The sequence below is a fragment of the Berghia stephanieae genome, chromosome 12 (genome assembly GCF_034508935.2).
Source record: "Berghia stephanieae isolate SIO BIC M18660-M18661 chromosome 12, UCSD_Bste_1.3, whole genome shotgun sequence".
In the NCBI taxonomy this organism is placed as follows: Eukaryota; Metazoa; Mollusca; class Gastropoda; order Nudibranchia; family Aeolidiidae; genus Berghia; species Berghia stephanieae.
The window spans coordinates 24268133-24295118 of NC_088371.1; the positions used below are offsets into that span (position 1 = coordinate 24268133).

At 36.5% G+C, this 26986-nt stretch overlaps 1 protein-coding gene across 4 annotated transcripts in view; it reads left to right on the forward strand.

Annotated features, from left to right (window-relative positions):
• Positions 1-4361: 4361 nt before the first annotated feature.
• The window catches only part of LOC144958369 (signal transducer and activator of transcription 5B-like), a 35777-nt gene continuing 13152 nt past the window's right edge, over positions 4362-26986 (forward strand). For 2 of the 4 annotated variants that reach the window (XM_078890340.1, XM_078890339.1), the window contains exons 1-15: positions 4362-4476; positions 9269-9423; positions 10845-11001; positions 11506-11592; positions 12492-12599; positions 13424-13505; positions 14256-14389; positions 15636-15790; positions 18028-18189; positions 19342-19476; positions 19892-20027; positions 21323-21364; positions 23388-23468; positions 24774-24866; positions 25343-25478. In XM_078890340.1, the coding sequence (XP_078746466.1) occupies positions 9299-9423; positions 10845-11001; positions 11506-11592; positions 12492-12599; positions 13424-13505; positions 14256-14389; positions 15636-15790; positions 18028-18189; positions 19342-19476; positions 19892-20027; positions 21323-21364; positions 23388-23468; positions 24774-24866; positions 25343-25478 (1633 nt within the window). In that variant the 5' untranslated portion in view covers positions 4362-4476; positions 9269-9298. Of the gene's footprint in view, positions 4477-4917; positions 5539-9268; positions 9424-10844; positions 11002-11505; positions 11593-12491; positions 12600-13423; positions 13506-14255; positions 14390-15635; positions 15791-18027; positions 18190-19341; positions 19477-19891; positions 20028-21322; positions 21365-23387; positions 23469-24773; positions 24867-25342; positions 25479-26986 lie in introns of those variants that run through there. The other 2 variants (XM_078890338.1, XM_078890337.1) reach the window with 1 other exon arrangement.

Genomic DNA, 26986 nt, shown 5'->3' on the forward strand with positions numbered 1-26986 from the left:
GGGGATTCTTTAATTTCATTTGGAATTTTTCGTGCCTTGTATTACATTCATTTGTTCCGACGTGTAAATATATGCATGTCTGACATCCGAACGCAATTATGGGCCTAGTTTAACGTTGTAATGGACCATATTCTGCGTCAATTAATCAGACCTGCAAACAAGTGCACGTCGATCAGTTCAGATACAAATTCCGATTCAGACGTGTATATTTGCCTTTCAGGGTTTGTTTTTTTTTTTTTTTGTTTTTAATTGCAATTATTTTCTAAATTCTTGTTTGTTTTTTGTTTTTTTGTTGTTTTTGTTGGGTTTTTTTGTTATGTTATTATTTTTTTTATTCGTTATTTTTCATATCTATCTACTCCCCTCTGTTATTTTGTCGATTAATTGTTTAAAATTATGACCGCATGGAGTCGGGGTGTTTGATCGGGAAGAAAATACAATCTTTTATAGTATAGCGTAATATCCATCAAACGTATTCATAGCATGGCCTACTATAGTTACGTCATGGTTCATAGCCAAGGCTAACTGTTTGCCCTGTTCATGGCGTTTTACAAGTGGTCCAAACATCGTCTGCTAATAGTACCTATAAGAGGTCGCTGGATCCAAAGCAAACAGTAATATTTAACATGCAGGTAGTGACATGACAAATTGAATTGGTTGACAATTTTATTTGATAAGTCCAGCCCCCCCCCCCCCCCCCCACACACACACACACACTCCCAGACTACTAGGTCCTGTGTTATCTATGCCCCCCCCCCCCCTTTCCGCCCCCTTTTATTTCTATCGCGCCAAGACAAAAAAGGTATCCATTATTGATTCAGGTGTATATAAATAAATAAATAAATAAAATAAAAATAAATATGAACATTTATATAGAGGGAACGAATTTGATGTCACGCAGCTCTTTGCTATTGTGTTTATACAGCCATTAAAATTCATAAATAGATTAAAAATAAAATTCCCTTTATTCATCCCCATGGGGGAATTTTCTTTAGGGTTTATTCCAAGGGAAGACTGGAATAACCCAGGCGTCAGCCGCTGTGCATCGTTGCAAAGTGAGCTAGGGCGAGGTGACAGCGCGGCGGGTAATCGAACTCGGTACCTTTCAGGTACGAAGCAAAGACTGTACCACTGAGCCACGCTATCCCTATATTATTGGTTCTCACCACAGGTTAGTGTCTGTGGTTCTCACTAAACTCTACCAATCAGACCGTAAACGCTCGAGCTCACACATAATAGTTTTGGGTGTCGGTACTTACATGATATCTGGCAGGTGGGTTTTGTGAGTATTTCACTTGAACGCATAGCATGATCAATAGCATCACGGATTTAACAATGATTAATGCCTTTTATAATGTTTCAAGTCTGTTTCACAAAACAGACGCAGTTCGAAAGTAACATCGGGACCCCCCAAGGAGATAGTCTGAGCCCGATTCTGTTCACAATATACTTAGAACACGCTCTGAAAGAAGTTCGAAAAGTCATTCCAAAACCAACGACTCATATTGAGAATGCAATCCCTAGAGAAATCGCCTATGCAGATGATGTTGATTTTATTGGATCAACACCAGCAAATATAGACATCATACAAAATACCCTCATGAAATATAACCTCCAAGTCAATGCCAATAAAACCGAATTTACAACAATATCGAGGAACAAAGAGGAATGGAAAAGAACAAAGAAAGTCGGCTCACTAATTGGAGACACCGAGGATGTACAAAGACGAAAACAGCTATCAAACGCCGCACTCAGTAAACTCACCAATGTATGGATTAGAGGTGACAAAACAAAGAGAAAAACCAAACTGAAACTGTACCGTACTCTTGTAAAACCGGTACTTCTGTATAACTGCGGCACTTGGGCGTTGACAAAATCCGAAGAGGAACATCTGGATGCCTTCCATCGCAAACAGCTAAGAAGGGTACTGGACATCAAATACCCAAAAAAGATCTCAAATGAATCACTCTATAAGATCACAAAAGAAAGACCAATCTCCCTTGACATTTTACAACAACGATGGCAACTTTTCGGTCACATACTACGCAAGGACAAAAACATACCAGCTAACCAAGCCATGTCGGGATACTTCCAAAAACACGGGAACCTTTTCAGAGGAAGACCGATCACAACACTCCCTGTGATCCTAAACAAAAACCTCACAACACTTGGACAAAGCATTAGTCTCATAACGGCAGGGGACCTTGAAAATCTGAGAACCCTAGCAGAGGACCGGCAATATTGGAGACACCTCACACAGGAAATACTGGAAACAGCCAAGGCGACCCGATCTTTCGGTCGAGACGCGAAAGGCATCTAAGTCAAGTAAGTCAAGTCATAATGTTTCACTTAATCCCCGCAACCCTTAATAAGGAACTACGATTATAATTATAATTGAGCTTTTATATAGCGCAATATCCACTAAACGTACTCAACGCGCTTTACAAGGGGTCCCTGGCCAACAGCAACATGCAACATGTAGAACGTGACATGACGCTTGTTATGCGATATTACAAATTACAACGCTATAAACGGCTAGGTACTCATTTTACACCTGATTACGGTGAGAGAATGCGAGTAAAGACCCTTTTCCAAGGACTCAACTATGCGCCGGGCGAGGCTCGAACCCAGGTACTTCCGATCCGAAAGCAAGTGTCATACCACAAGACCACATAGCCGCACAATCTTCTATGACCTTTGATAGGAAACGGAACAGTGACAAAGTCATTTCTCAAATGTAAAGAAAGTAACACAAGCATATTTTTTATTTATTTTTTTTTTTTTTTGTAAAACCAAAAAAAACCCCAAACCAACAACAAAACACACACACACACACACACACACACACACAAAACTTGACCTTTTTGTACTGCTCAATATTCACTAAACGTGATCAAAGCGATTTACAGAGGGTTCCGAACCAACATCAACTTAATTTTGCACATGAGTACGGTGACAAAATAAATGTGAGTAGAGAGCCTTTTTTCAATGACTCAGCAATGTGCCGCCAGGACCCTCCGGTCTGAATGCGAGTGTCATACCACAAAACCATATATATATATATATATATATATATATATATATATATATAATATATATATATATATATATATATATATATATATATATCAGCAATGTTTACTCAATTTTATCTAATTTTCAGCATTAATAAAAATCACTCCGATATTATATTAAATATGTATAATAACGCTTGTGGGCCTTATATATTAGCAAACTAGGCTAGTTCACGCCGGGGTTCCATTATTTATAAATAGTGACCAATCATTTGTCTCATAATGGTGATATGTCCAAGTGGATCTGACATGCACTTATTTGCGAGTCTGATAACCCAATTTATTATGGGCTCATTGTTGTAACGGAAATCTAAAAAAAAATAAAAAAAAAAAAAATGACGCAAAAAATTGTCCATTGCAACAATGTTAAACTAGGTATCTAATTGCGTTCGGATGTCAGACCTGCATATATGTACACGTCGGCTGGACCCAATTGGATTCAATAGTCTGATGTCACGTCACCCAGCAACGGCGGCCATCTTGGTTCTAAACAAAGAAAATCGGTACTTTTTATTCTTCATGCTGCCTAGAACTTTTCTTATGTCTTGTGATCATAATGTGTAAACGTTAAAACATGATCAGAGTTATATTGGGTTTTTTTTTTATCCTCTGGAAACGCTTTTATGCTCGTGGGAGAAATATTTCATACGGGCGTCCGCCATTGTTTAGAGCCAGTGTTACTAAGTTACCATGCGTCATTAGGAAGGAAGTGACGTTATGACTGTTGAATCCTATTACTAAAACTTATTTAAACTTAAAGCTATGTGTTAAAATAGATGCCTTCATTGAAAACAGTAAGTTTTGTTTATTGATCTTCAAAAAAATCAGTGTAACACGAAGGAAGTATCATATCATTTTTTTTTATTTCCTGCGATGGAGGAGGGGATAGCAAACAACCAGGGCACTGGTGGAGGGCCGTTTTCATTGATTTGAATTGAGAGAGAGAGAGAGAGAGAGAGAGAGAGAGAGAGAGAGAGAGAGAGAGAGAGAGAGAGAGAGAGAGAGAGAGAGAGAGAGAGAGTATCAAGTTGGGATCAAGGGTTTTCCCCATAGGAGCTGTTTCCCCTCCCCCCCCCCCCCCCCCCCCCCCCCCCCCCTTTTGTGACATCAACACACTGCCAACAAAATTGAAATAAACCACGTCGAGTAAACACTGAGCACGGCGTCAATAAGAAGCATGGAAAACATGAAACGAATAATACGATACAAAATTAAGAATAACGACTTTCTACTTTCTTTCTCTGAATCCGGTTTCCTGTTTTACTAACCAATCAACAAGCTTAAAATATTGACAAGTCCACGGAATTCTAGGAAGAAGCACTTCCTGAAGGAGAGTTTACTTTCAATCTCTAGGGGGAGAAGATTATTTTAGAAAAATAAATAAAAATAAAATTCCCAACTGGTGAGTATTCAACAGCGTTGTCTCCAGTTTCGCCAATACGAAATACATTTGCGAAGAAAAATCACCGAAGACAATGCATAAATGAAATAGTGAGTTGCAGCATCATTTTGGGAGGTGGTTTCGATTTGAAGAACGGTGACGGATTCGAATTTCTCGATCTCATTTCACCACTCAAACTCTAACTCTAAAGCTATCTTAGACCTATCTGATACACTTTACAGTATGCTTATTGGTCAGTCATCTTACAGTGACCTCACAGTTCAAAAGGGGAAAAGTGTTGGTCAGTTTATTTGATATTTGCAGTCATTCTTATAAGGTGAACAATAAAGTAACCAATGGCAATGACCCAGGCGTTTCCTGTCAAGGAAGCAAGGCCATTGTCCAGTTCCAAGAATTTTATTCCTAGGGAAACCTAATTGAGTGAGAATGCATTCTATTTTTGGATTAATGGGAAGTTTTGGATTATTTTCTTTACTTGCACGTAGTTGTCATTTCACCAGTTAATGGATTCAACAAATACTATGCATCTAGAACCATGAAGATTATTTTAAGTTAGAGTTGAGAACCATATTCGATCAAATTCAAATATAGTTGGATTTTTCTCAAAACATTATTACACATTGTTTCGTTGCCAATTCAAACTGTGTTCAAACTTGTTTTTGGTATGAGTCAAATCATTCAAGTCTTGGGGAAAACCTAAATTTAAGCGGCAGTGAACATAGAAATGTGTCAAATGCAGATAATCTGAAAAAAAAGAATGGATAAATAAATAAATGGATTACGTGTGCTCCTGTTGTGCAAAACAATTACACGTTTGTTAACATACACGTGTTGCTCGAATATCAATAATTAACAATTGTGAACAGAAACTTAAAATAAGCTTGTTTTTGTAATTGTGTATTTAGATGCATTCAACTTAGAGACAAAAGTTGTTCCAAGGTTAGAAATAGAAAGAAAAAGAAATTTAGAACAATGGCGGAGAGTCATTTTAATGGCTGTGCTGGAGAAAATTATTCCGGCATGGCTCCAATGGTGAACGGGTTTCATCACACGACTGAACAGGTATCCACAGCAGGTCTTACTCTTCTTAATACTGAATTAAGATGATAAAATATATACATTTAATCTTTACATTTTGGTTGGCCAAAAATGTTTAAATACCTGTCATAACCTGTAAATGATAAAATCCCCATGAACTCCTGATCTTAATTTTTAAGAAAATAGCAGAACCCCCCATCCCCAGCTCCCAAACTCACAAATTGAACGATTTTTCAAGGCCTAAATATCAAAGGAGAGGGGGTGGGGGGAGGGCTGACCTAGTTATAAAACAAGACCCAGGGTTATGTTTGACACTTTCATTTAATTTTGTTGTGCTTTTTTTCCATTAGGTCAGGTATAAACCCCAATTTGCTCACTTGGATCAAATTGACTGATTTACTCTTGACACCAAGTGCTGGTTTTATGAATTATCTAACTTCCATCACGAAATACTTATGCAACAAAATCAGAGCAGGAATTTCCTCCTTTTAAAAATTTACATTTTCCCCCCAATCCAATGTACTAGCCGTGAGAGACTCGATGTGTCGTGGAACAAATAGGTGCAGTTTCCCCACTATCCAGAAGTTAGCTAGAGTATCAATGATAGTTTATCATCTCAATTGCTCTACATTGGGATTAAGATATGTGTGTGACTGTTGTAGTGATTTTGTAGTCGAATGAATGAACATGTGTGATACTAAAAAAAAACTATTGTAAAGCACCTCTGAGCACTATTTGTGGATATTGGCGCTATATCAAATAATAATTATGATGTTAATAAGTGTTGTAAAAATGGGGCTCAAAGGCAATCGTTCAGGGTGGGGATCCTGACCTCCCATAGCGGCAGGGAGGTACATACTGTGTCTTCTATCCACTTATATCTTATCCAACAGGCTTTCTGTCTTTGTCTTGGAATGAGATTACTTGGTTTTTTCCTGGCCCTCGTCGGAGTCCTGGCTGAGAGGGAAACAGTCAAATGCTTAGTTATTGTTTTGGGAGATGATATTTTTTTCCTTGTAAATCATCTCTCTGTTATGTATTATTATATTTGTTATTTTTCATGTATAATGTGAGCATTTGAGTGTATTCCTCTTTGTTGGATTTTGTGCTTGTGTCGGAATGAGACTTATAGGTGATCTCAAACTAAGTACATTGGTGGTATGCTCTTGGAATCTACATCTGATCCCTATTTGTTCCCATTCCCCTTCGTCTTACTTTCCTTTGGGTGCTTTAATTGTAATTCTAGAACTTTTTACTATCCCATTTTCTCCTTTTTACTGGCGCTGATATAACCTAAATGTGTTGCAAGCGCCGTAAAACCCTTAAAAACATAAAACACAAAGGCAATCGTTCAAAATTTTCCTCCCTTTTCTTAACGGCAACGTTGGGATCGGAAAGAAAATGTTGTTATAGAGGGTTGTTGTTATAGCGACATTGAGTGGGAGAGGGGGGGGGGGCTCTCTTTTTTCAACCATCTACAAATGGCCATTTGAAAATGGTAATATTCCGCTTCTTGAAATGACAGAGCCAGCCATTGCCTGCTTGAAAACTTGTCGTTCCTAATAATGATAATAGTATCATCATCATCATCATCATCACCACCACTAGAGTATCATTGCTACTTCAACCTCCACCACAACTTTCAACAACAGCAGCATCAGTTCTACCAACATGGTTGGGGTCTCTTGACCACTCTTTTGTGATGTTTCTTTATATAATAGCCCTATATAGCATTATGTAATATTGCAATTAATGAGCCTTATACTAAATTCAAATGTTCACCGAGGTTGGCAATGCTATAAACCAGATTATTCTGTAATCACTGGAGATTGCTGCGAATGAGTGTTTGAATGAAAATCATTTATTTAGATTTTGGTTTGATACTAGCTTTTATATAAATTTAGTAAATTGCATCTGCACAATTATTGTACTTTTTTTTTTTGTGTGTGTGTGGACAAAATACATTTTTTTTTGTCTGGAAAACAAAGACTTTTAGGGTCATAATGGTATAGATTTATAGTTCGCCAAACATCCCTTCATCTGGAGGGCTCTGAGCGCATAAGATAGATTAAGGCCTAACACACTACACTAACAACACTAATTATACACAAAATCAAAAGAAGGCCTGTTGGAATAAGAATGTCTTCAATCGACGCTTGAAATCCTCTAGTGAAGACGAAGAATGTATCTCAAGTGGTAGCAAATTCCACAACCTTGGACCAGAATGCTAATAGGCGCGTTCACCAGCCTTCACTCAAAGCGGGGTGTTTTCAATTTGAGGTCATTCGAAGTGATCGCTGTTGGATATACCGTTCAATGAGGCTTGAGAGATATGTTGGTGACATACCTTCCAAGCATTTGAATACACTTTTCATTGTAGGAAGATTGGCAGGCCTTGGGGCACTGGTGCTCAGCACTCGAACAGCGAGTCCCAGATCGCAAAAAAAAATAAAAAAAATTGAAGAATTTACATATCTTTCAAGTAAATTGTAAACTTCCATCCATGGTAATAGGGCCTCACCATGCATTATGTCTTGTTAAAGTGTTGCTGTTAGCCTGTCATTGGCATTTTTTGCGGGCGCAAATTGCCATTTGCGGCCGCAAATATCAGGGCGAATCGCAAATTTTGGCAAATTTCCCAAAATTGTCAAATCGTGGCAAATTTTGGGAAAATTGGCATATCGCGTGGCAAATTTTGGGGAAAAAAGGAAGCGAAAACAAAATAATGAAAAAAAAAGTGCGAAACTTGAGAAATGTTGCAGCTTTGCCTGGGCCCAAGCCAAAGGAAGCTACTCTCTATGGATAATGATCCTTTAAAATCTTTGTAACAAAGCTATTCACAGTCATTTCATTTCTCAAGTCAAATAAATCGAGTCACTTACACTTCCAACTTCCTCCCATAGTGGGCAGGGAGGTACATGCTCTGTCTTCTATCCCCCCATACCCGTTTTCCAATTGTTTCCTGTCATTGTCTTGGAATGAGATTACTTAGTTTTGTCCTGATCCTTGCCGGAGCTCCTTGGCTGGGAGGGAAACAGTCGAATGTATAGTTATAGTTTTGGGAGATGATATTTTTTTCCTTGTAAATCATCTCTCTGTTATACATTGTATTATGTTTAGTTTACATATATATTATATAATTGGTAAACATTTGAGTGTATTCCTCTTAGTTGGGACCTGTGCTTGTGTCTGGATGAGACTTTTAGGTGATCTCAAACTAAGTACATTGGTGGTATGCTCTTGGAATCTACATCTGATCCCTATTTGTTCCCAGTTCCCCTATGTCCCTCTTTTTCTTGGGTGCTTTAATTGTAATTCTATAACTCTTTACTATCCCATTTTCTTCCTTTTTACTGGCGCTGATATAACCTAAATGTGTTGCAAGCGCCGTAAAACCCTTAAAAACAAAACAAACTTCCAACTTCAGTCACGGATCGTTTCGTCAAAAAATCTTCAAATAAGGACCCAAAGTGCGGCAATTTTTTGGGCAAATTTTGGGGGTTTTTTTGGGCAAGTTTTGGCAAATTTTAGGTCCCAATTTGGAAAAAAATGCAGATGACAGGCTAGCTTGGGACCTCTATAAAGTGATTTTAATATTTCTACTACTTACTTAATCCTCTTCGGGCCTTGAGGCAAATAGGGCATCCACCAGACATCTCCATATTTTTATTTTAATACATTTAGTGGATATGCGTCATAGATATATTTTTCATTTTACTTATCACACACAAACACTGTCTCTTACATCTTTCAGAAACCCCTCCACCCCTTTGCCGCTCCAGAGATGTCTCAGTGGTCGAAAGTCGAGAAGAATCAATTTGTCTTACGACAAATGCAAACCTATTACCAAGCTCATTTTCCAATGGAAGTGCGGTATTTCCTGTGTCAGTGGATTGAGGAACAGCAATGGTTTGTATTCAATAGGAAAATATAAAATAGCTTAAGATGTTAAAGCTTTTGATTGTGCTATGACACTCGCTTTTGGATCGGAAGGTCCTGGGTTTGAGTCTTGTTCAGCGCATAGTTGAGTCCTTGGAAAAGTTTCTTTACTCACATTCTCTCACCATGCTTAGTTGTAGTCATTTGAGTCCAAGAGTGATAGAATTACCCTTAATTTAAAACAATAGGTTTGTAAGTTCCTCATATATTAATTTATAAAAAATAGTGTTATATTTTTTAGATTCGCCAGTAATTCTGTGTTTGTTGACAAAAATGTATGGAACAATTTTGACCTCAAACCCTTTTTTCTTTTCTTAAAGAACAGGTGTTGCCATTTTTGCATAGAAAGGGCATGTGAACAATATGGAAGGCATTTCATCAATTTTAAAACATTTTAAAAAGACAATTCACAAAGATAAGGGTTGAAATCGTGTATTTTATGTTTGTACAAAAGTTTTGTCCTTAAAATTCGATTTTCGCACCTAGCAATAAACAAACTTTTAGTTTCGTGCGGCTATGTGGTCTAGTGGTATGCCACTCGATTTAGGATCAGAGGGTCTTGGGTTCGAGCCTCGCTCAGCGCATAGTTGAGTCCTTGGTGGAGAAGGTTCTTTACTCACATTCTCTCACTGTACTCAGGTGTAAAATGAGTACCTGGCCGTTAATAGCGTTGTCTCTCCGAAAAAAATTGTAACACGCCTAAAAGGCATCATGTCCCGTCCTAATTGTTAAATGTTGTTGTTGGCCAGGGACCTCTTGTAAAGCGCTTTGAGCACATTTAGTGGATATTACGCTATATAAAAGCTCAATTTTTACATTTTTTTAGTTTGTCGTTATGACAGGTCTACTGGTGATGCAAGTGCTGTACCATCAAGCTGTCCCCATCACTGTCCTGTAATCACTATATTAATTCAGGAAAGTGAGTGGAGCAGGCACTTATGGTGATAATAACAAGACATGAAATGAGTAGGAAAGTGCCAGAAGACAAAAGAGAATTAGAATTTCGCGGCGGTGATAGGGGCTCAAACCCACAACCTTGCTGGTACGACTATTCCGTCTGGCCAGGGAAAGTGTGACTCTACTGTATAAGCAATCCATCAGTACAATAGAGAATGAAAATTTTGCGGCACTGATGGGGGCTTGAACCCACGCACGACCTTCCGCCTGGCCGGGGAGAGCGTGACTCTACCAATGAGCTATCCACCATTACTGGTAGATAGCTCATACGGTAGAGTCACGATCTCCTTGGCCAGGCGGAGTTGTTGTACTAGTAAGGTTGCAGATTTAAGCCCCCATCGCTGCTGCAAAGTTTTTTATTCTCTGTTGTCTTCTAGCACTTTCCTACTCACTTCATTTCTAGTCACTAAATTAGTATTTCTATAATATTTTAGGGACCAGATTGATGAGACGTCAGTTCAATATCAACCTGTGGCCAACACGCTGATTCAAGCAATGCTAGAACTTCTACAGCAAAAGATTGCTGAGCTAAACAGTCCTGAATTCTTTGTCATCCGAGTTCAATTGGAACAATCTGTTGGAAAGCTAGAGGTGGGTCATAGATTACACAGAGCTGCCAATTTCCACTTTTTAGATAATATAAATTATGGTGCTGCTCGAAGCTCGAAGAAAAAAATAACAATGTGAAATTGAATGTAAGCTTCAATTTAATATATGAAAACAGATAAAATCTGATAAAACAGATAAAGATAAAGATATAAACAGATAACATTTCAGGTTTCCCCTTTATCAACAAAACAGGGTGAATGAAACACTACAGACGAATGTAGTGTTTCATTCATCCTGTTTTGTTGATAAAGGGGAAATTCGAAATGTCCATTTTATCTGTTTTCATACATTAAATTGAAGCTTACATTCAATTTCACATTGTTACTTTTTAGACATAGCAGGGCTGCCAAGTGTCCAATATAGATATAACTTCATGTTGAAACGTTAGAAAAACAATCTTTTTGTTCAACCTTCTGTTTTTCTTTTCTTTTTTCTATTTGTTTTGATTTGATTTGATTTTATATATATTTATTTTATGTTTTCCAGAGCATTGCCAATGTTAATCCTTTGGAACTGGTACGTGTCATCAAAGAGTGTCTCAGAAATGAGCAACGACTCATAGAGCAAGCCGAGGTCAGTCATTCTTATGGATTTTTTTTCTTTCTGACTACCACTTCTTTCTTCTCATTTTTTTGCAGGCAATTAATTACTAATTCCTTTGAAAACTTAAAAAAAAAAAAAAAAGAGAAAAAACGTTGAGCATTTATTTTGCGCATATCCACTAAACGCGCTCAAAGCGCTTTACATGGGATCCCAAGTCAACAGCAATTGAGTGCGTTTTTGTGCAGCTATGTGGTCTAGTGGTATGACACTCACTTTCGGATCGGAAAGTCATGGGTTCGAGTCTCGCTCGGCGCATAGTTGAATCATCAGACACCAGACACCGTAATTCTCTGTCCTCCTTTAAAGCCTCTTTGAAGACAGAGTACTTCCTTTCAGTTTTCTGTGACTGATTTTATTGAATGATATATTATATGGGCGCATGTGCATATATTATGTATAAGCGCTTCCGAGCGCTTTTGGTGGAACGGGAAGCTATAGAAATTACGCATTATTATTATTATTATTATTATTATTATTATTATTATTATTATTATTATTATTATTATTATTATTATTATTATTATTATTATTATTATTATTACTCTTATTATTGTTATTATTATTGTTATTATTGTTATTATTATTATTATTATTATTATTATTATTATTATTATTATTATTATTATTATTATTATTATTATTATTATTATTATTATTATTATTATATTATTATTTATTTATTATTTTTTATTATTATTATTATTATTATTATTATTATAATTGTTGTTATTGTTATTATTATATTATTATTATTATTATTATTATTATTATTATTATATTATTATTATTATTATTATATTCTCTTAAACTTTTAAAAAGATTGTTTTAATCGAGCATTAAAAAAAAAAAAATTTCCCTTCTTTTAACAGCTTGCAGAGCAACAACAACAGGAAATGAACCAAGCGCTTGGATCAGAATTGAATGACGTCAGCAATCAGATACAGACTGTTATACAGACCCTCATGCAGAAGACCAAGGTATGCATCATGTTTTAAGTGGGTTATTTGCCCTTTATTTTTATTTGGTCTACCTCAGACCCTTTTTCTCTCTTTATTAAATCGAGGTACCATCTCTCAATTTTCTGTTAAAGCATGAAGTGGGTTATTTGCCCTTTATTTTTATTTGGTCTATTTTAGACATTGTTTTTTTTCTCAAGTCCTTGTACTATTCACAATTTCCTGTTAACATAATACTTGTCTGTCATTAGCATTACATCTGGTGTGGGGTCATAATTGCTCAGATGCTTCACATGCAAATGGCCCATCCGGGAATTGGGTTGATGAGTCTGTTAATTCTAGTGGAATTTACTTTGTGACAGACTCGTGTCTGTTTAATGTTACAGAACAGAAACCAGGGCAATCTTCAGCTTCTCAAAGACAAATTAGCGGGTGGTTGGATGGGAGCATCACCCTTGAATCATATACCTATGATGTTCGCATGGGTGTACGATCCGATAGTGATGTCGTTTCTTCTTCTCTTTACTAGCCTATCCTGCTTCTTTGGTTTGTGATTGTATTTTTGACAGGGGATATTTTTTTTTTCTGTAAATCTTCTGCCTGTTTGTTCTTGGTTATTAATAATTTAGCTTATGATATCTTTAGGTTATGATTTTGATTTACATTTGTACTATTTTTGTTAGATTGCTTGTTTTTTTGTTTCAGCGGTCTCTCATATAACCTCAATTGTGTTGGAAGAGACCTAAAGCAACAAACAAAAAAAAGACAAATTAAAATAAACCTTTGAATCTGGAATCGTTATAATAATTTTTTAATTAATTTTTTTCACCTACAAAAATTTTCAGGAGACAGAGACAATATCCAAGGACATTCAACTGAAACAAGAGTCATTCATCATCTGCTTTAGCGATGGCCAACAACTCAATAGTAAGTTTTAGCTCTCACTGCCTTAGGTGGTCTACAGTTACCATCTGTCCTGATTTTACTGGTAAATTTCTATTTGTTCACATAACCGATGTCCCCAATTTCCAGCTGTTTTCCTGATCTCTGGTAGTATTTTACCTTTCCTGCAAAACCATCATCATCAAGGCCAAACAAATTTCCCCTCCTTTCATCCAAGACCTAACTTCTCCCTATAAACAACCAGTGTGAGTTTTGAGATCTGCGGACTTTTTATTGCTTATTATTGCTTAACGTAAGAATATTTTCAAATTTAATAATAAAGCTTTCTGTACCAGTGCCCCTCTGTTATGGAATAGCATAAGTTTTAAAACTAGATCCTGTCCTTCATTTGAAATTTTAAAAAAGAATCTGAAAACAGATCTTTTTTCCCATGTCTTTTAGTCGGTTGTATATATTAATTTGTGCATTTATTAACTATTTTGATTGTAACTTAACTGGATTTTTTTTGTTTGTTTTTTGTTTTTTCATAGCACCCAGAGCACATTTGAGTGGAAATGTGTGCTTTATAAATGCTTCATTATTATTATTATCATTATTATTATCATTATTATTTTCATTATTATTATTATTATTATTATTATTATTATTATTATTATATTATTATTATTATTATTATTATTATTATTATTATTATTATTATTATTATTATCAATATCGTCATCATCATTATCATCACCATTATCATCATATTTTTCATCCCCTTTTCCCTCTAAGCTCAAATCAACCAGCTGGTGAATATGCCAGCCTCTAATGAGAGGGCCACTAAAGAGAAGGAGTTGAGAACTGAGAAGACCAAGGTAGACCAAAACCTGAATCGACTGGCCACAGAACTCCTGCAACTTAGAATCGTGAGTGATTTATTTATCAAACATACTTGTGGAGAACCCGGAAATAACAATGTAAAATTAAATGTAAACTTCAATTTAATATACGAAAACAGATAAAATGGACGTTTCTGGTTTCCCCTTTATCAACAAAACAGGATGAATGAAATACTACAGACGAATGAGATAATAAGTGTGGTAGTGGTGTTGTTAAGATCCCAGCTTCTATAGCATTAAATGGACAATAACAATAGCTTGTTTTCTTTTGGATAGGATGCATTTTTTTTTTTTGGTGTACCATGGAACCTTCATATGTGCGGTTATGGGGTTTAGTGGTACAACACTCCCTTTTGGATCAGAAGGTCCTGGGTTCGAGCCTTGCTCGACGCATAGTTGAGTCCTTGGAGAAGGCTCTTTACTCACATTCTCTCACTGTGCTCGGGTGTAAAATAGTACCTGGCCGTTAACAGCTGTGTCTCTGAATGAAAAAATTGTAACATCGCCTAACAGGCGTCATGTCCTGTCCTACATGTTAAATGTTGCTGTTGGCCAGGGAGCCCTTGTAAAGCGCTTTGATCACATTTAGTGGATATTGCGCTATATAAAAAAAAGCTCAATATGTATATCACATTTGCCTAAATGCTTGTTTGTATCGCTTCTTGTCAATTATAAGAACAACAAAGTTAGAGCTTTTACACAGCTCTATATCCACTGAATGTGCTCAACTAAAAAGTGTTAAACTAGGAGTCCCAAGCCAGTAGCAACTCTTAAGTGTTGGATGAAACATGACACAGGTACCCATTTTACACCTGAGTACAGTGAGAGAATGTGAATAAAGAGCCTTTTCGAAGGATTCATCTTTGCAGGCCTTAGGGTTTGAAGGCGTGTGCTAGACCACATGACCAGAAAGCCACACAAAATGGTGTCTACTCAGCAACTAGACATAAACTGGTGGTATGACACTCAATTTAGGATCGGAAGGTCATGGGTTCGAGCCTCGCTCAACGCATATTTGAGTCCTTGGAAAAGGCTCTTTACTCTCATTTTCTCACCGTACTCAGGTGTAAAATGAGTACCTGGCCGTTTACAGCGTTGTCTGTCGGAAAAAGTGTAATATTGCCTAACAGGCGTCATGTCCCGTTTTACGTGTTGCTGTTGGTCTGGGACCCCTTGTAAAGTGCTTTGAGCACGTTATGTGGATATTGTGCTATATAAAAGCTCAACTTTTAAACTGCCGTAACAAGTCATTTCTTTCCTATTATACTTTCAGACACTAGCACACAAGTATGAAGAAACCATCACATCTCTGAAGGATCTCCAGAAACAAATCTTGGACGATGAGCTGATGGCCTGGAAACGTAGACAACAACTGGCAGGAAACGGCCTGGTCATCAACAGCTCAAGTCTTGAGACTCTACAGAAATGGTGAGTGGCCAGAAGACAAATATTCAGTCAGAGAAATATTCATATGTGACCCATCGTCTTAAAACAGTATTACGATACAATATATATGATACAATGTTATCCAATATAATACATTACGGTACAATTTATATGGTACAATATGATGCAATGCATTCAATATGATACATTATATGAAACAATGTAACCCAATATGATACACTATGATGCAATGTAACCCAATATAATCCATTACGATACAATATATATGGTACAATATGAAACAAAGGATCCCAATATGATACATTACGATGCAATATGAAACAATGTTACCCAATATGATACATTATATGAAACAATGTAACCCAATATGATGCAATGTAACCCAATATAATTGTCACAAGGTGCGTTCGCAACTCGCAATGGATGCGAAGGCGCTTATGACCTTAAAGTGTGGAGAGGTAGACGTGGACGTTACAATCACCAACAGAACAACGTATCTGACAAGAGAGCCATAATTATTTATTTATAGTAAAAGAAAGGGGAACAGCTCATAGTTATTGAGCAAAACAGAATAACATTGAATATATTGACAGGAAAAATCAAAAATACATACAAGTAAAAAGTAGTAATGCAATATAAAATCTATACTTGTGTAAGTTTTAACCAAAATAAACTATACTTCACCCAGGTTGCAACAGTTTCATTAATTCCCACTAAAAATGAAATTATTAATTACATATCTCATCTCATCTCATGTAGTTCCATATCTGAAGCAGACGTCGGAGGTCATCTTCCGCCAAGCTGATCTATCTCTTGCCAATTCTATTAAAGCAGCGCCACCTTTCTCAGCTTCATCTGTCCAAGTTCTTATCCCTTTCAAATACGTTATTCTTTGTCTTCCTCTTATTCTTTTTCCATTCATCTTTCCAGTCAAGTCAATTACATATAGGGTCAAAATAAACTGTTCGTATTCCGAAAGGAGAATAAAATTAATTAACAAAATTGTTTACACAAGGCGCGGTGTTCCAGCTTGTTACAAGTCAAAATTGTTCCAAAATAAAACACATAGATCGAGTGTTACTTCCTCATCTTTACAAACATTACATTGTATTTTGTTCAGATTTATCAAAAACAGTTATCGGGCGCTGTCAAAAATTATATTGTTCAAAAGGGTACAAAACACATTTACCGGGCGCTATGTCCTAGCCCCGACAAAATTACAAAGTTCAAAGATGCAAACGCATTTACCGGGCGCTATGTCCTAGCCCCATCAGCTCTTCACTATATTAGAAGATAGATATAGATATATCAGTAAAAATGAAATTAACATAGACACAATGATAGCGTAAGTGATCAATTAGTATTTACTTAAAAATAATTCATTTAACTGAGGTCACCTTCTCAATTTTAACACAATTTAACTCATTGAATTAATTATTCAATAAAACATTAAAACTTTATATTATTTTAAACTTTAAGATAAGTGAAATAATTTTACGATATTAATCACTTAATCACTTGATGATTACTCAGCACATCAAAACAATATTATAAATTTTATATAATCTCACCGAGCACAAATACAAAAACACAATATCGCTTAGAGCCCATAACCGGGTACGATACACAAAATACTGGCCATATTAGGCCCACTTCGGCTACAATACAGCCTAAAACACAATGCTGGCCAACACACAGGCCCAACACATATCGCCTGAGAGCCCATAGTCGGGTGCGACATAAAATACTGGCCACTTTGGGCCCTTTTCACTGTGGCTTCAACATAGCCAAACAGAATTCCAGCCAACACACAGGCTGTACAGGTCTTTCTTCTTTGACCTCAAATCGCAGACTGCCCCTTGAACATCGACCCAAGCCGAAACATAGGACAGGGTATCTAACGGTATCTCGGTTGATGCATAAGATTGATGAGGGTGTCTTAACACTGATGGAACATGATAACCCTCCGTTCTTTCATTGCCTTCATAGTCTACACCACCCACGGCGAATACAAGGGAGTCCCTATTCCAACACCCATCCTACACTCATAAATCATTTAATTATATGGGTTGGATTCTACCCGAGACCTTGGTGGGTATGACAACTATCTCCCTTTGTTATATAGAAGGCATTTCTTTACAATAATCCATTACAATACAATATATATGGTACAATATGAAACAAAGGAGCTCAATATGATACATTAAGAGACAATACAATATTTTATTTTTTATCCTGTCTGTCTCGTGTTGCCACAGGTGTGAGGATTTGGCTGATTTGATCTGGCAGAATCGACAACAGATCAAGAAATCGAGCCAGCTCCAGCAACAGTTGCCAATTCGATTCCCAGAGGGAGAAGTCGACAGATTGCCAAAACTCAATGACAACATAACTGGACTTTTGTCTTCACTCGTCACAAGGTGCAGATTTTGTTTTGTTTGTGTTTGTTTATCTGTTCTTTGCTTTTGATTGATTGGTTTTAGGGCAGATGAGATATGTGTCAGTCGGAAGGTGAAAATTTCGGATTTGCATTTTTTTTTTTTTTTCTGAAAGAATATTCTCCCCAGAGCATTTTAATCTTTATTTGAAGTAAATCACTAAATGCTAAACCACGTTGTTTTGGGTTTATTGTTGTAATAAAAATACTTTGAAACCAATGCAAAATATTGTCCTTTACTACAATGTTAAATCAAGCTCATAAATGCATTCCCTTATCAGACCTGTAGATATGTTCAAATAGACGATATGTTACAGTGAATGACATAATCAGTCGGATGATGAAAAGGTTTGAACTGAGATATTGCCAAGTTTAGTTAGAAGGTCAATTTTTATAAAAAATGAGTTCTTGTCATAAATGATTAAATCAACCCTTTTTGTACATCTTTGGGAAATATCGAAGCTTAATTTCACTTCTAAATATATTTTAAAAGCTTGTCAAGTTGAAAAAGTATGAAATTTGAGAAAAGTTGCTGGATATTTTCCCATACATCTGACCATAACTTCATGAAAAATCACCCGATTTACTTCAAATAAAGATTAAAATGCTCTGTGAGCATATTCTTTCAGAAAATGCAAATGAAAAGCAAATCCAAAATGTTCACCTTCCGACTGATTATGTCATGCACTGACACATATGGTTTCTTTTTCCGTTAATTGGCCATTTTAATGATTGGAATGCGCTGTCTGATCATTTAAACCTTAAAATAAAAAACCAAAACAATAACAGACAAATAAAAATAACCTGAACCCCCCCCCCCCCCCCCCCCCCCCCGAAAAGACTCCATAAAATGGTTGACATTATTTCATTTCTGGTCGAGTAAATTTTCTAGGATTAATGATAAGGTAACTGTCGTAACTAACAAACTTTTACTCAAAGGACTTTACCTGACGAAGTACTTTCAAACAAATCTAATGTGGACCCATTATTTATGTTAGATGAAAAATATTCTTACATGACAAGAGGTTCCAACCTCCCTACCCCCAAGAAAAAAGGAAAAACCCCAACCTATCTTCTTGAATTATTTCATTAATTTAATCCCCCTACACCCCCCCCCCCCTTTTTTTTTTTCCAGTACTTTCATAGTTGAACAGCAGCCACCCCAGGTCTTAAAGAAAGATGCCAGATTTGGTGCTGTAGTCAGGCTATTGGTTGGCGGGAAGCTGAACGTACACATGAACCCACCACACGTCTTGGCTACCATTATAAGGTATGAAGTCTCTTCATAAAAGGGGAAAAAAAGGATTCTCACAATTCAAATTCAAATGTTTATTTTAGGCCATTGGCCAATAGTCATAACATCAGAACGATTTATTCTAACAATTATAATATCCATAAAGGGATAACAATTTTTTAGTAATCTTTTATAGCTTACAAAACAAGCAATATTAACAATGATAATAATAATAATAATAATAATAATAATAATAATAATAATAATAATAATAATAATAATAATAATAATGATAATAATTGGAATAGTAGCAAGTTACTCATTCACACCTGAGTTAAATGGTGTTAAGCAACAATCAGTCAGATAAGTGAAATTAATTTTTTTTTTTTTTTTCAACTACCAAATCATCTTTGAAACATTGAGAAAAAAAAACTAACTCTCTCCTTTTCAGCGAAAGCCAGGCCAAACACTTGCTGAATAATGAAGTAAATGCCAAAACTGACACCAGCGGAGACATTCTCAACAACAGCGGCACAATGGAGTACCAGACGTCCAACGGTCAACTCAGCATCAATTTACGGAATATGGTGAATATTATATCTCTGATTTATTGTCTCCTGGGTCTTAAAGAAGGATTTAAATAAGCCCTTCCGCCACGACATCATAAGATGCCGTCGCCTAGGCATTCCATGAAGGTATATAGATATTTCATAAAGCAAGATGTCTGATGTCAACAGGAATCACCCATGTTGTCCAAGTGAGCAAATTGAGGGTTAATAATCTTGCTCAAGGAAAAAAACCCAAAGTGCTTGAAGCGGGGCTCGAACCTGGGACCTTCCAGGCCACAGTGCAATGCCTTAACCACTCGGCCTCTTCACCTCCCCAAAGAGGGATTTATTTATGATTATAAGATTCTTGAGCTCCTGAAATTTTAAACTTGTTCCTAATGCCAGGGCCCAAGGTCATGTAGAGGCATTGGGAACGAGTTAGAAATTTCAAATGCAGGAGCTCAAGCGCTTGATTACGTTTAATAGATATGTGCGGCTATGTGGTCTAGTGGTATGACACTCGCTTTCGGATCGGAAGGTCCTGGGTTTGAGCCTCGCTTGGTGCATAGTTGAGTCATTGGAAAAATCTTTTTACTCACAGTCTCTCACCGTACTCAGGTGTAAAATGAGCACCTGCCTGTTAACAGCGTTGTCTCTGTCAGCAAAAAAAATATAATATCGCCTAACAGGCGTCATGTCACATCCTACATGTTAAGTGGTGCTGTTGGCCAGGGACCTCATGTAAAGCGCTTTGAGCATGTTTAGTGGATATTGCATTTTATAAAAGAAGCTCAATTAATAGGGACCACTGGTAATATTTTTGATATTATACTCTGTAGTAAAATTGAAAGCGATGCCAAGCAGCTAGAAGCTGTGGACTGTAAAAAGGTAATCTGACATTCCAAGATTCTTTTACAGAGAGGACGGACTCATTATTTTTCTGTCGTCAGTCTAGTATTTTAGTAATATATTTATGTTTTGGATTGTTTTTGTTTTTTTTGTTATTGTTGGCTGAATAATGATTTTGGGCCCGAAACATTCCTTGTTTGATTTTTTGTTTCATTTTTGAAGCTGTTATATTAATTTCTTGTATTCATCCATGTAGCCGGCAGGTTATGTCTGTAGTTGTTCCTTATTTGAATAGATTTATTGATGAGAAAAATTCCTGCTTTCAAAATATCATTGTAAAAATAATCGGGTGCTGACATTAGGTGTGAAAATTGGTTCGTTGCACTTTTAGAGAGTTCTTTTTGAGGTGCTCTCTCTAGTTATAACAATCTGTGGGGAATTTAATTATTGATAAAATTAATTAATGTTTTTTTTTTATCCATCAGACACTGAAAAAGATAAGAAGAATGGACAAGAAAGGCTCAGAGGTAAGCTTAAGAAAATTAAACTCTAAACCGGGACGACTTTGCATATTGTTAGTGCTATGTAATTCAGCTTGACAAATTAGGGAGCATGAATCTCTTTCTTTGTAATCCTTCAGAGCCAGAGTTTATCCCAGTTTCTATAGCGTGAAACAGACAATAGCAATTGCTTGCTATCCTTTGGATAGGACGCTAGTCTATAGCAAAGTACTTTCCACCAAATCTAACAGACTCAGCTACCCATTCACTTCTGGGTGGACAGGGGGGTCAGAAAAAATCTCGACTGCACCTGGGATCGATCCTGGTCCCTTTACGTGTGAAGCGAGTGCTCTACCAACTGAGCTATCAGGAGCATGAATCAATTTATACTAAAATATGAAAAGGTGTGTATGAAAGTGTTCCAAACGAAGCAGAAGAACAAAAAATACAAGAGAAAAAGAACCATCCCTCGACCGGTGGCTGATTTTTTTGGTTTGTTTTTTTGCTCGACTCTTTCTTTCTACTTTGTCTGGAACTGTTTCATATTGCACCTTTTCAGATTTAATTCAGCTTGGGAGTTGTTATTTACTTCTAGAAAACTCTACATAAAAATTGAAATAATGCATTTTTTAATTTATGACAATCATAGCTTGTCGCTGCAACACCGAACCCATTCCACAGCATCTGTGGAGCAGACTCTTAGGTCATGGTCAGTGCAGCTGGGCCCATCCTGGCATTCTCAAAGGATGTGCTCCATCGTCTGCTCCGGGCATCCACATTTACACAAGCTAGTCTCAGCCAGCCCCCACTGTTTCATGCTTCCAGCTGTTCTTCCAATTTTTGCCCGTGCTCTATTCAGTGTTACCCATTCATTCCTGTAGTGCAGTTCTTCTCTCAGATCTTCAACAGCAATGACAATAATATATTACACTAGAATATAGTCGATGATAATCTTCCGCAGAATTCTGGGATTTTGGCATTTTCTCAGAAATTTTCCGCTGATTTTTCCGTGTCAAACATTTTCCTCTGATAAAAGCTCGAGTCAAGTGGTGGATTGGTGAAAAAATCACCATCATGTCTTGTGTCATATTTTGACATCTGTGCTCAGTTGCATGAATTTTGGTGACACTCCCATTTTTATGGCGTCAGTCTAGACAAACTGGTGCCAGATGTCAAAAGTTTCCAGTCAAGTTCAAAACTCTCCAAGAACTTGGTGCTGATGGTTTTTTACTCGGATTAGGAGAAATCAACGATTTTGGAGTCAGAGGAGGAATTTCCTCCTTTTAAAAATTACATTTTCCCTAATAAAAATTGAATTGATGTATTTTTTTATTAATGACAATAATATATTCCACAAGAGGCAGTCACAGTTTCTGGAACATGTGTGGACAATATCCTGGATGATCGAAGGAAAGAGAGATAGAGGAAGACGAAGAATGACATATCTAAATAACCTAAGAATGGCCAAAAGTGATTTTAAAAGCAACACAGACTTCATGCGCACCGTGGAGGATCGTGATTCGTGGAGACAGCTGACCGGCAGCGACAAGCCACGATGGATGATGATATTATACCAGAATAGCGCTTTCTGTCAAATCCTCAAGAGTGCTTCATAAATACATTTGGCTTATTGAGCATTACATTCCAGACAATATGCACCATATTCACATCTCTGCTCAAACAAAACCACCCAAGCCTAAATTTTAGTAAATAAATAAAAGAAAACTACAGCTATTAACAAAAAAAACAAACTAAACATATAAAGTAGAAAAAGTTTAAGATAGAAACTTTTGGAAAAAATAGATTTAAAAGTCGACTTATAAGTTTAATATCTTTGGAATTTTAAAACAAATATACACATTGACAGTCATGCTTATTCTGACTGATGCAGTCCATTCCGGAAAATCGCAACACCTTGGGATCGGCGAAAATGTTGCGATAAACCAAAAGTTGGAATTAACTGAGTTTTGATTATCCGGAGTGAACTGTTATAGGTAATCTTCTGATTCATTATTTTAAACTTTTATTTTCTTTACTTTTAACACTGCAGGCAGTGACAGAGGAGAAATTCTGTATCTTGTTCCAGTCAGAGTTCAGCGTAGGAGGAAATGAATTGGTTTTTCAAGTGTGGGTGAGTTGATGATTAAGTGATTGTTTCCCAAAAAAAAAATAATAATAAAAAGTGGTCCTTCAAAGCCATTAAGCCCGTGGATCTGAAGTTTATCCCAGTGCCTATAGTATGAAATGGACAGTATGAATTGGTACAGTTTGGATAGGATGCTAGTCTCTAGCAAAGTACTTTCCACCAAATCTAACAGACCCAACTACCCAAACACTACAAGACTCTTCAGCACCATATTTTTCACCAATACCTTCATCTTCATCATCCTCATCATCATTATCACATAATCATCATCATCACTACTACCATCATCATAGTTTGTCAAAAAAAAAAAAAAAAGAAATCTCAATTTCACTCGATCGATTATTGCCCATAGTAGGTACTGTTTCACACCTGAATAGAATTAATTTATGTATTCATTTATTGTCTTTGAGAGATGCTTTTTAAAAAGTAAACTTTTTTAGCCCTTTGATTACACACTGTATTGTGCACATTATTTATTTGACGCAAGATTTCAAATTTCACTTTTCTGCAAAATGTAAATGTTGCTGCTCGAAGCTCAAAGAAATAAATACTAACGAAAGAGTGAAAATGGAAAGGCTTCGTATGGGAACAAAACAGACAATGGACGTTTCGGGTACAAACCCTTCGTCAGCACAATACACAAATAAACGTGGAAAACAAATAAAATATAATGAAAAATAACTTGTATCGTTATTTTTCATTATATTTTATTTGTTTTCCACGTTTATTTGTGTATTGTTGTGCTGACGAAGGGTTTGTACCCGAAACGTCCATTGTCTGTTTTGTTCCCATACGAAGCCTTTCCATTTTCACTCTTTCGTTAGTATTTTACGATCACTGGCTTCAGGCAGCCCTTACCGTTTTCTAAAGAAATAAATAACAATGTGTAATTGAATGTAAGATTCAATATAATACATGAAAACAAAAAAAAGGGACGTTTGGGGTTTCCCCTTTATCAACAAAAACAGGATGAATGAAACACTACAGATGAATGAGATAATGTGGTAGTGGCGTTGTTAAGATGAATAAACAAAAACCATTCACCTTAACAATGCCATGACCACATTATCTCATCCGTCTAGTGTTTCATTCATCCTATTTTGTTGATAAAGGGGAAAGCCAAAACGTCCATTTTCTCTTACTGCACTCAGGTGTAAAATGAGCACCTGGCAGTTAACAGCATTTTCTCTGACAGCTGTATGGAATTTAATATCCATTTCGTACATTATAAGCCACCTGTCATATCCATTTTGATTCACCGTAACCATTTATTTTGTTTTCCTGTTCCAGACCCTTTCGTTGCCTGTAGTTGTGACCGTCCATGGAAACCAGGAGTGCAATGCGACAGCCACTGTTTTGTGGGACAATGCCTTTGCCGAACCTGTGAGTATGGGGATGATGATGGTAGTGATGATGATGATTATGTGATAATGATGATGAGGATGATGAAGGTATTGGTGAATAATATGGTGCTGAAGATGATGTTTACAATTATGGTATATGTATGATAATGATGATGTTGATTGTAATGACAATGATGATAATGAAGACCGATGATGATAATGATTATGTGAAAATGATAATGGTAATGATATATGATGATGGTGGTGGTAATGTTGACAATGATGATGGTGGTAATGTTGACAATGATGATGATGATGGTGGTGGTAATGTTGACAATGATGATGATGGTGGTGGTAATATTGACAATGATGATGATGGAGGTGCTAATGTTGACAATGATGATAACTTCGAATTTTTATTGTTATATTAGCTCAAATTTTATTCCCATAACTATTTCCTACATCCTATACGTTACATGATGATTCCAAGTTTTGAACCTTGAACCTTTTCCCCAGGGTCGCTACCCCTTTGTGGTCCCTGACCAAGTGGATTGGACCGAACTGGCTGACCAGCTGAACATCAAATTCAGATCCAGTACGGGCAAAGGCCTCAGCGAGACCAACCAAGCATATATTGCCTCCAAACTGTTTGGTAAGTACGGAATTCCAATAGCTCATTTGGTAGAGCAAATTTTTTCACCCAAATTGTACAGATTTTAAAAAATTTTGAGATTCGGATAATTTTTCCTGAAAATATATGGATTATTTATCTCGAAATTCGGACTCCTCCCTCCCAAAAACCCAGATTTTGATCCTGAAAATCATGTTGGAATCAGAGGAGGAATTTCCTCCTTTTAAAAATTACTTTTTCCCTAATAAAAATTGAAACCTCTAAATATATTCTGATTTTTTTTAAATCTTGAAATTCCATATTTTTCCCCAAGAACTATAAGATTTTTTACTTGATTTTTACATTTTTTCCCCTATAAATGTTTGGTTATTTTTTTTTTTTGGCTTGAGAATAGGATGTTTACCCAAAAATATAGAGATTTTAAAAATCTCGAAATTTTGATTTTTTCTTAGCTGTACACGGCTGGTCTGTTTTATATTTGTATCTGTCTAAAAAGCAGGAATCTCCATTTTTGCAAGCAGAAAGTCCTTACTTTGTGACATTACCATTCTTAGGTTAAATATTAGGAAAAGGTGGAAAATGGGAAAGAAGAAGAGGGGGAGCTTGGGATGTGGGGGGGGGGGGGGGGGAGCAGTCAGCCTTGTTGTACTGTAAACATAAGCTGTTCACCTTTCAATTTATTGAGCTTTATATAGCGCAATATCCACTAAATGTGCTCAAAGCGCTTTACAAGGGGTCCCTGGTCAACAGCAACATTTAACATGTATGACGGGACATGCCGCCTGTTAGGCGATATTACAGTTTTTTGGACCAAGACAACGCTGTTAATGACCAGGTACTCATTTTACACCTGAGTACGGTGAGAGAATGTGAGTAAAGAGCCTTTTCCAAGGACTCAACTATGCGTCGAGCGCGAGGCTCGAACCCAGGACCTTCCGATCCGAAAGCGAGTGTCATACCACTAGACCACATAGCCGCACACTTTAAATAGCTTTACAATTGAAAATAGAAGGGAAAAAGAAGCAAGCTAAACAGGCTAAGGCCAGTTTTTTTTTTTTTTCTTTTTTAAGACATTGGATTTAGTTTCTTAATAAATGATAACAATAATACATAATGAATTTATATAGCACCTAAACGTCCACGTTAATCATTCTCTGTGGCGCTTTACATAATAAAAAATATTTTTTAAAATGTTAAAAATCACGACATTACATAATAAGCATGAATACAGAAACACTATCCAAGCAACATCTATTTCATGAAAAATAAGCCTTACGGAACAACTCAGTCTTCAAACATTTCCTGAAAGATGATACATTTTCACAGGACTTTGTCCGAGGACTGAGTGGGTTCCATAGGCGTGGAGCAATGGATGAAAAGGATTTTTTTTTTTTTTTTTTTTTTTTTTTACCAAAAGTGGATTTAGAGGTGGTAACCTTTAGAAGTTGGGACTGAGATGATCTTAAATTTCGAGTGGGTTCATATTTTTCAGGTACCAATCCATCCAAACATCTAATACATAGCACAAG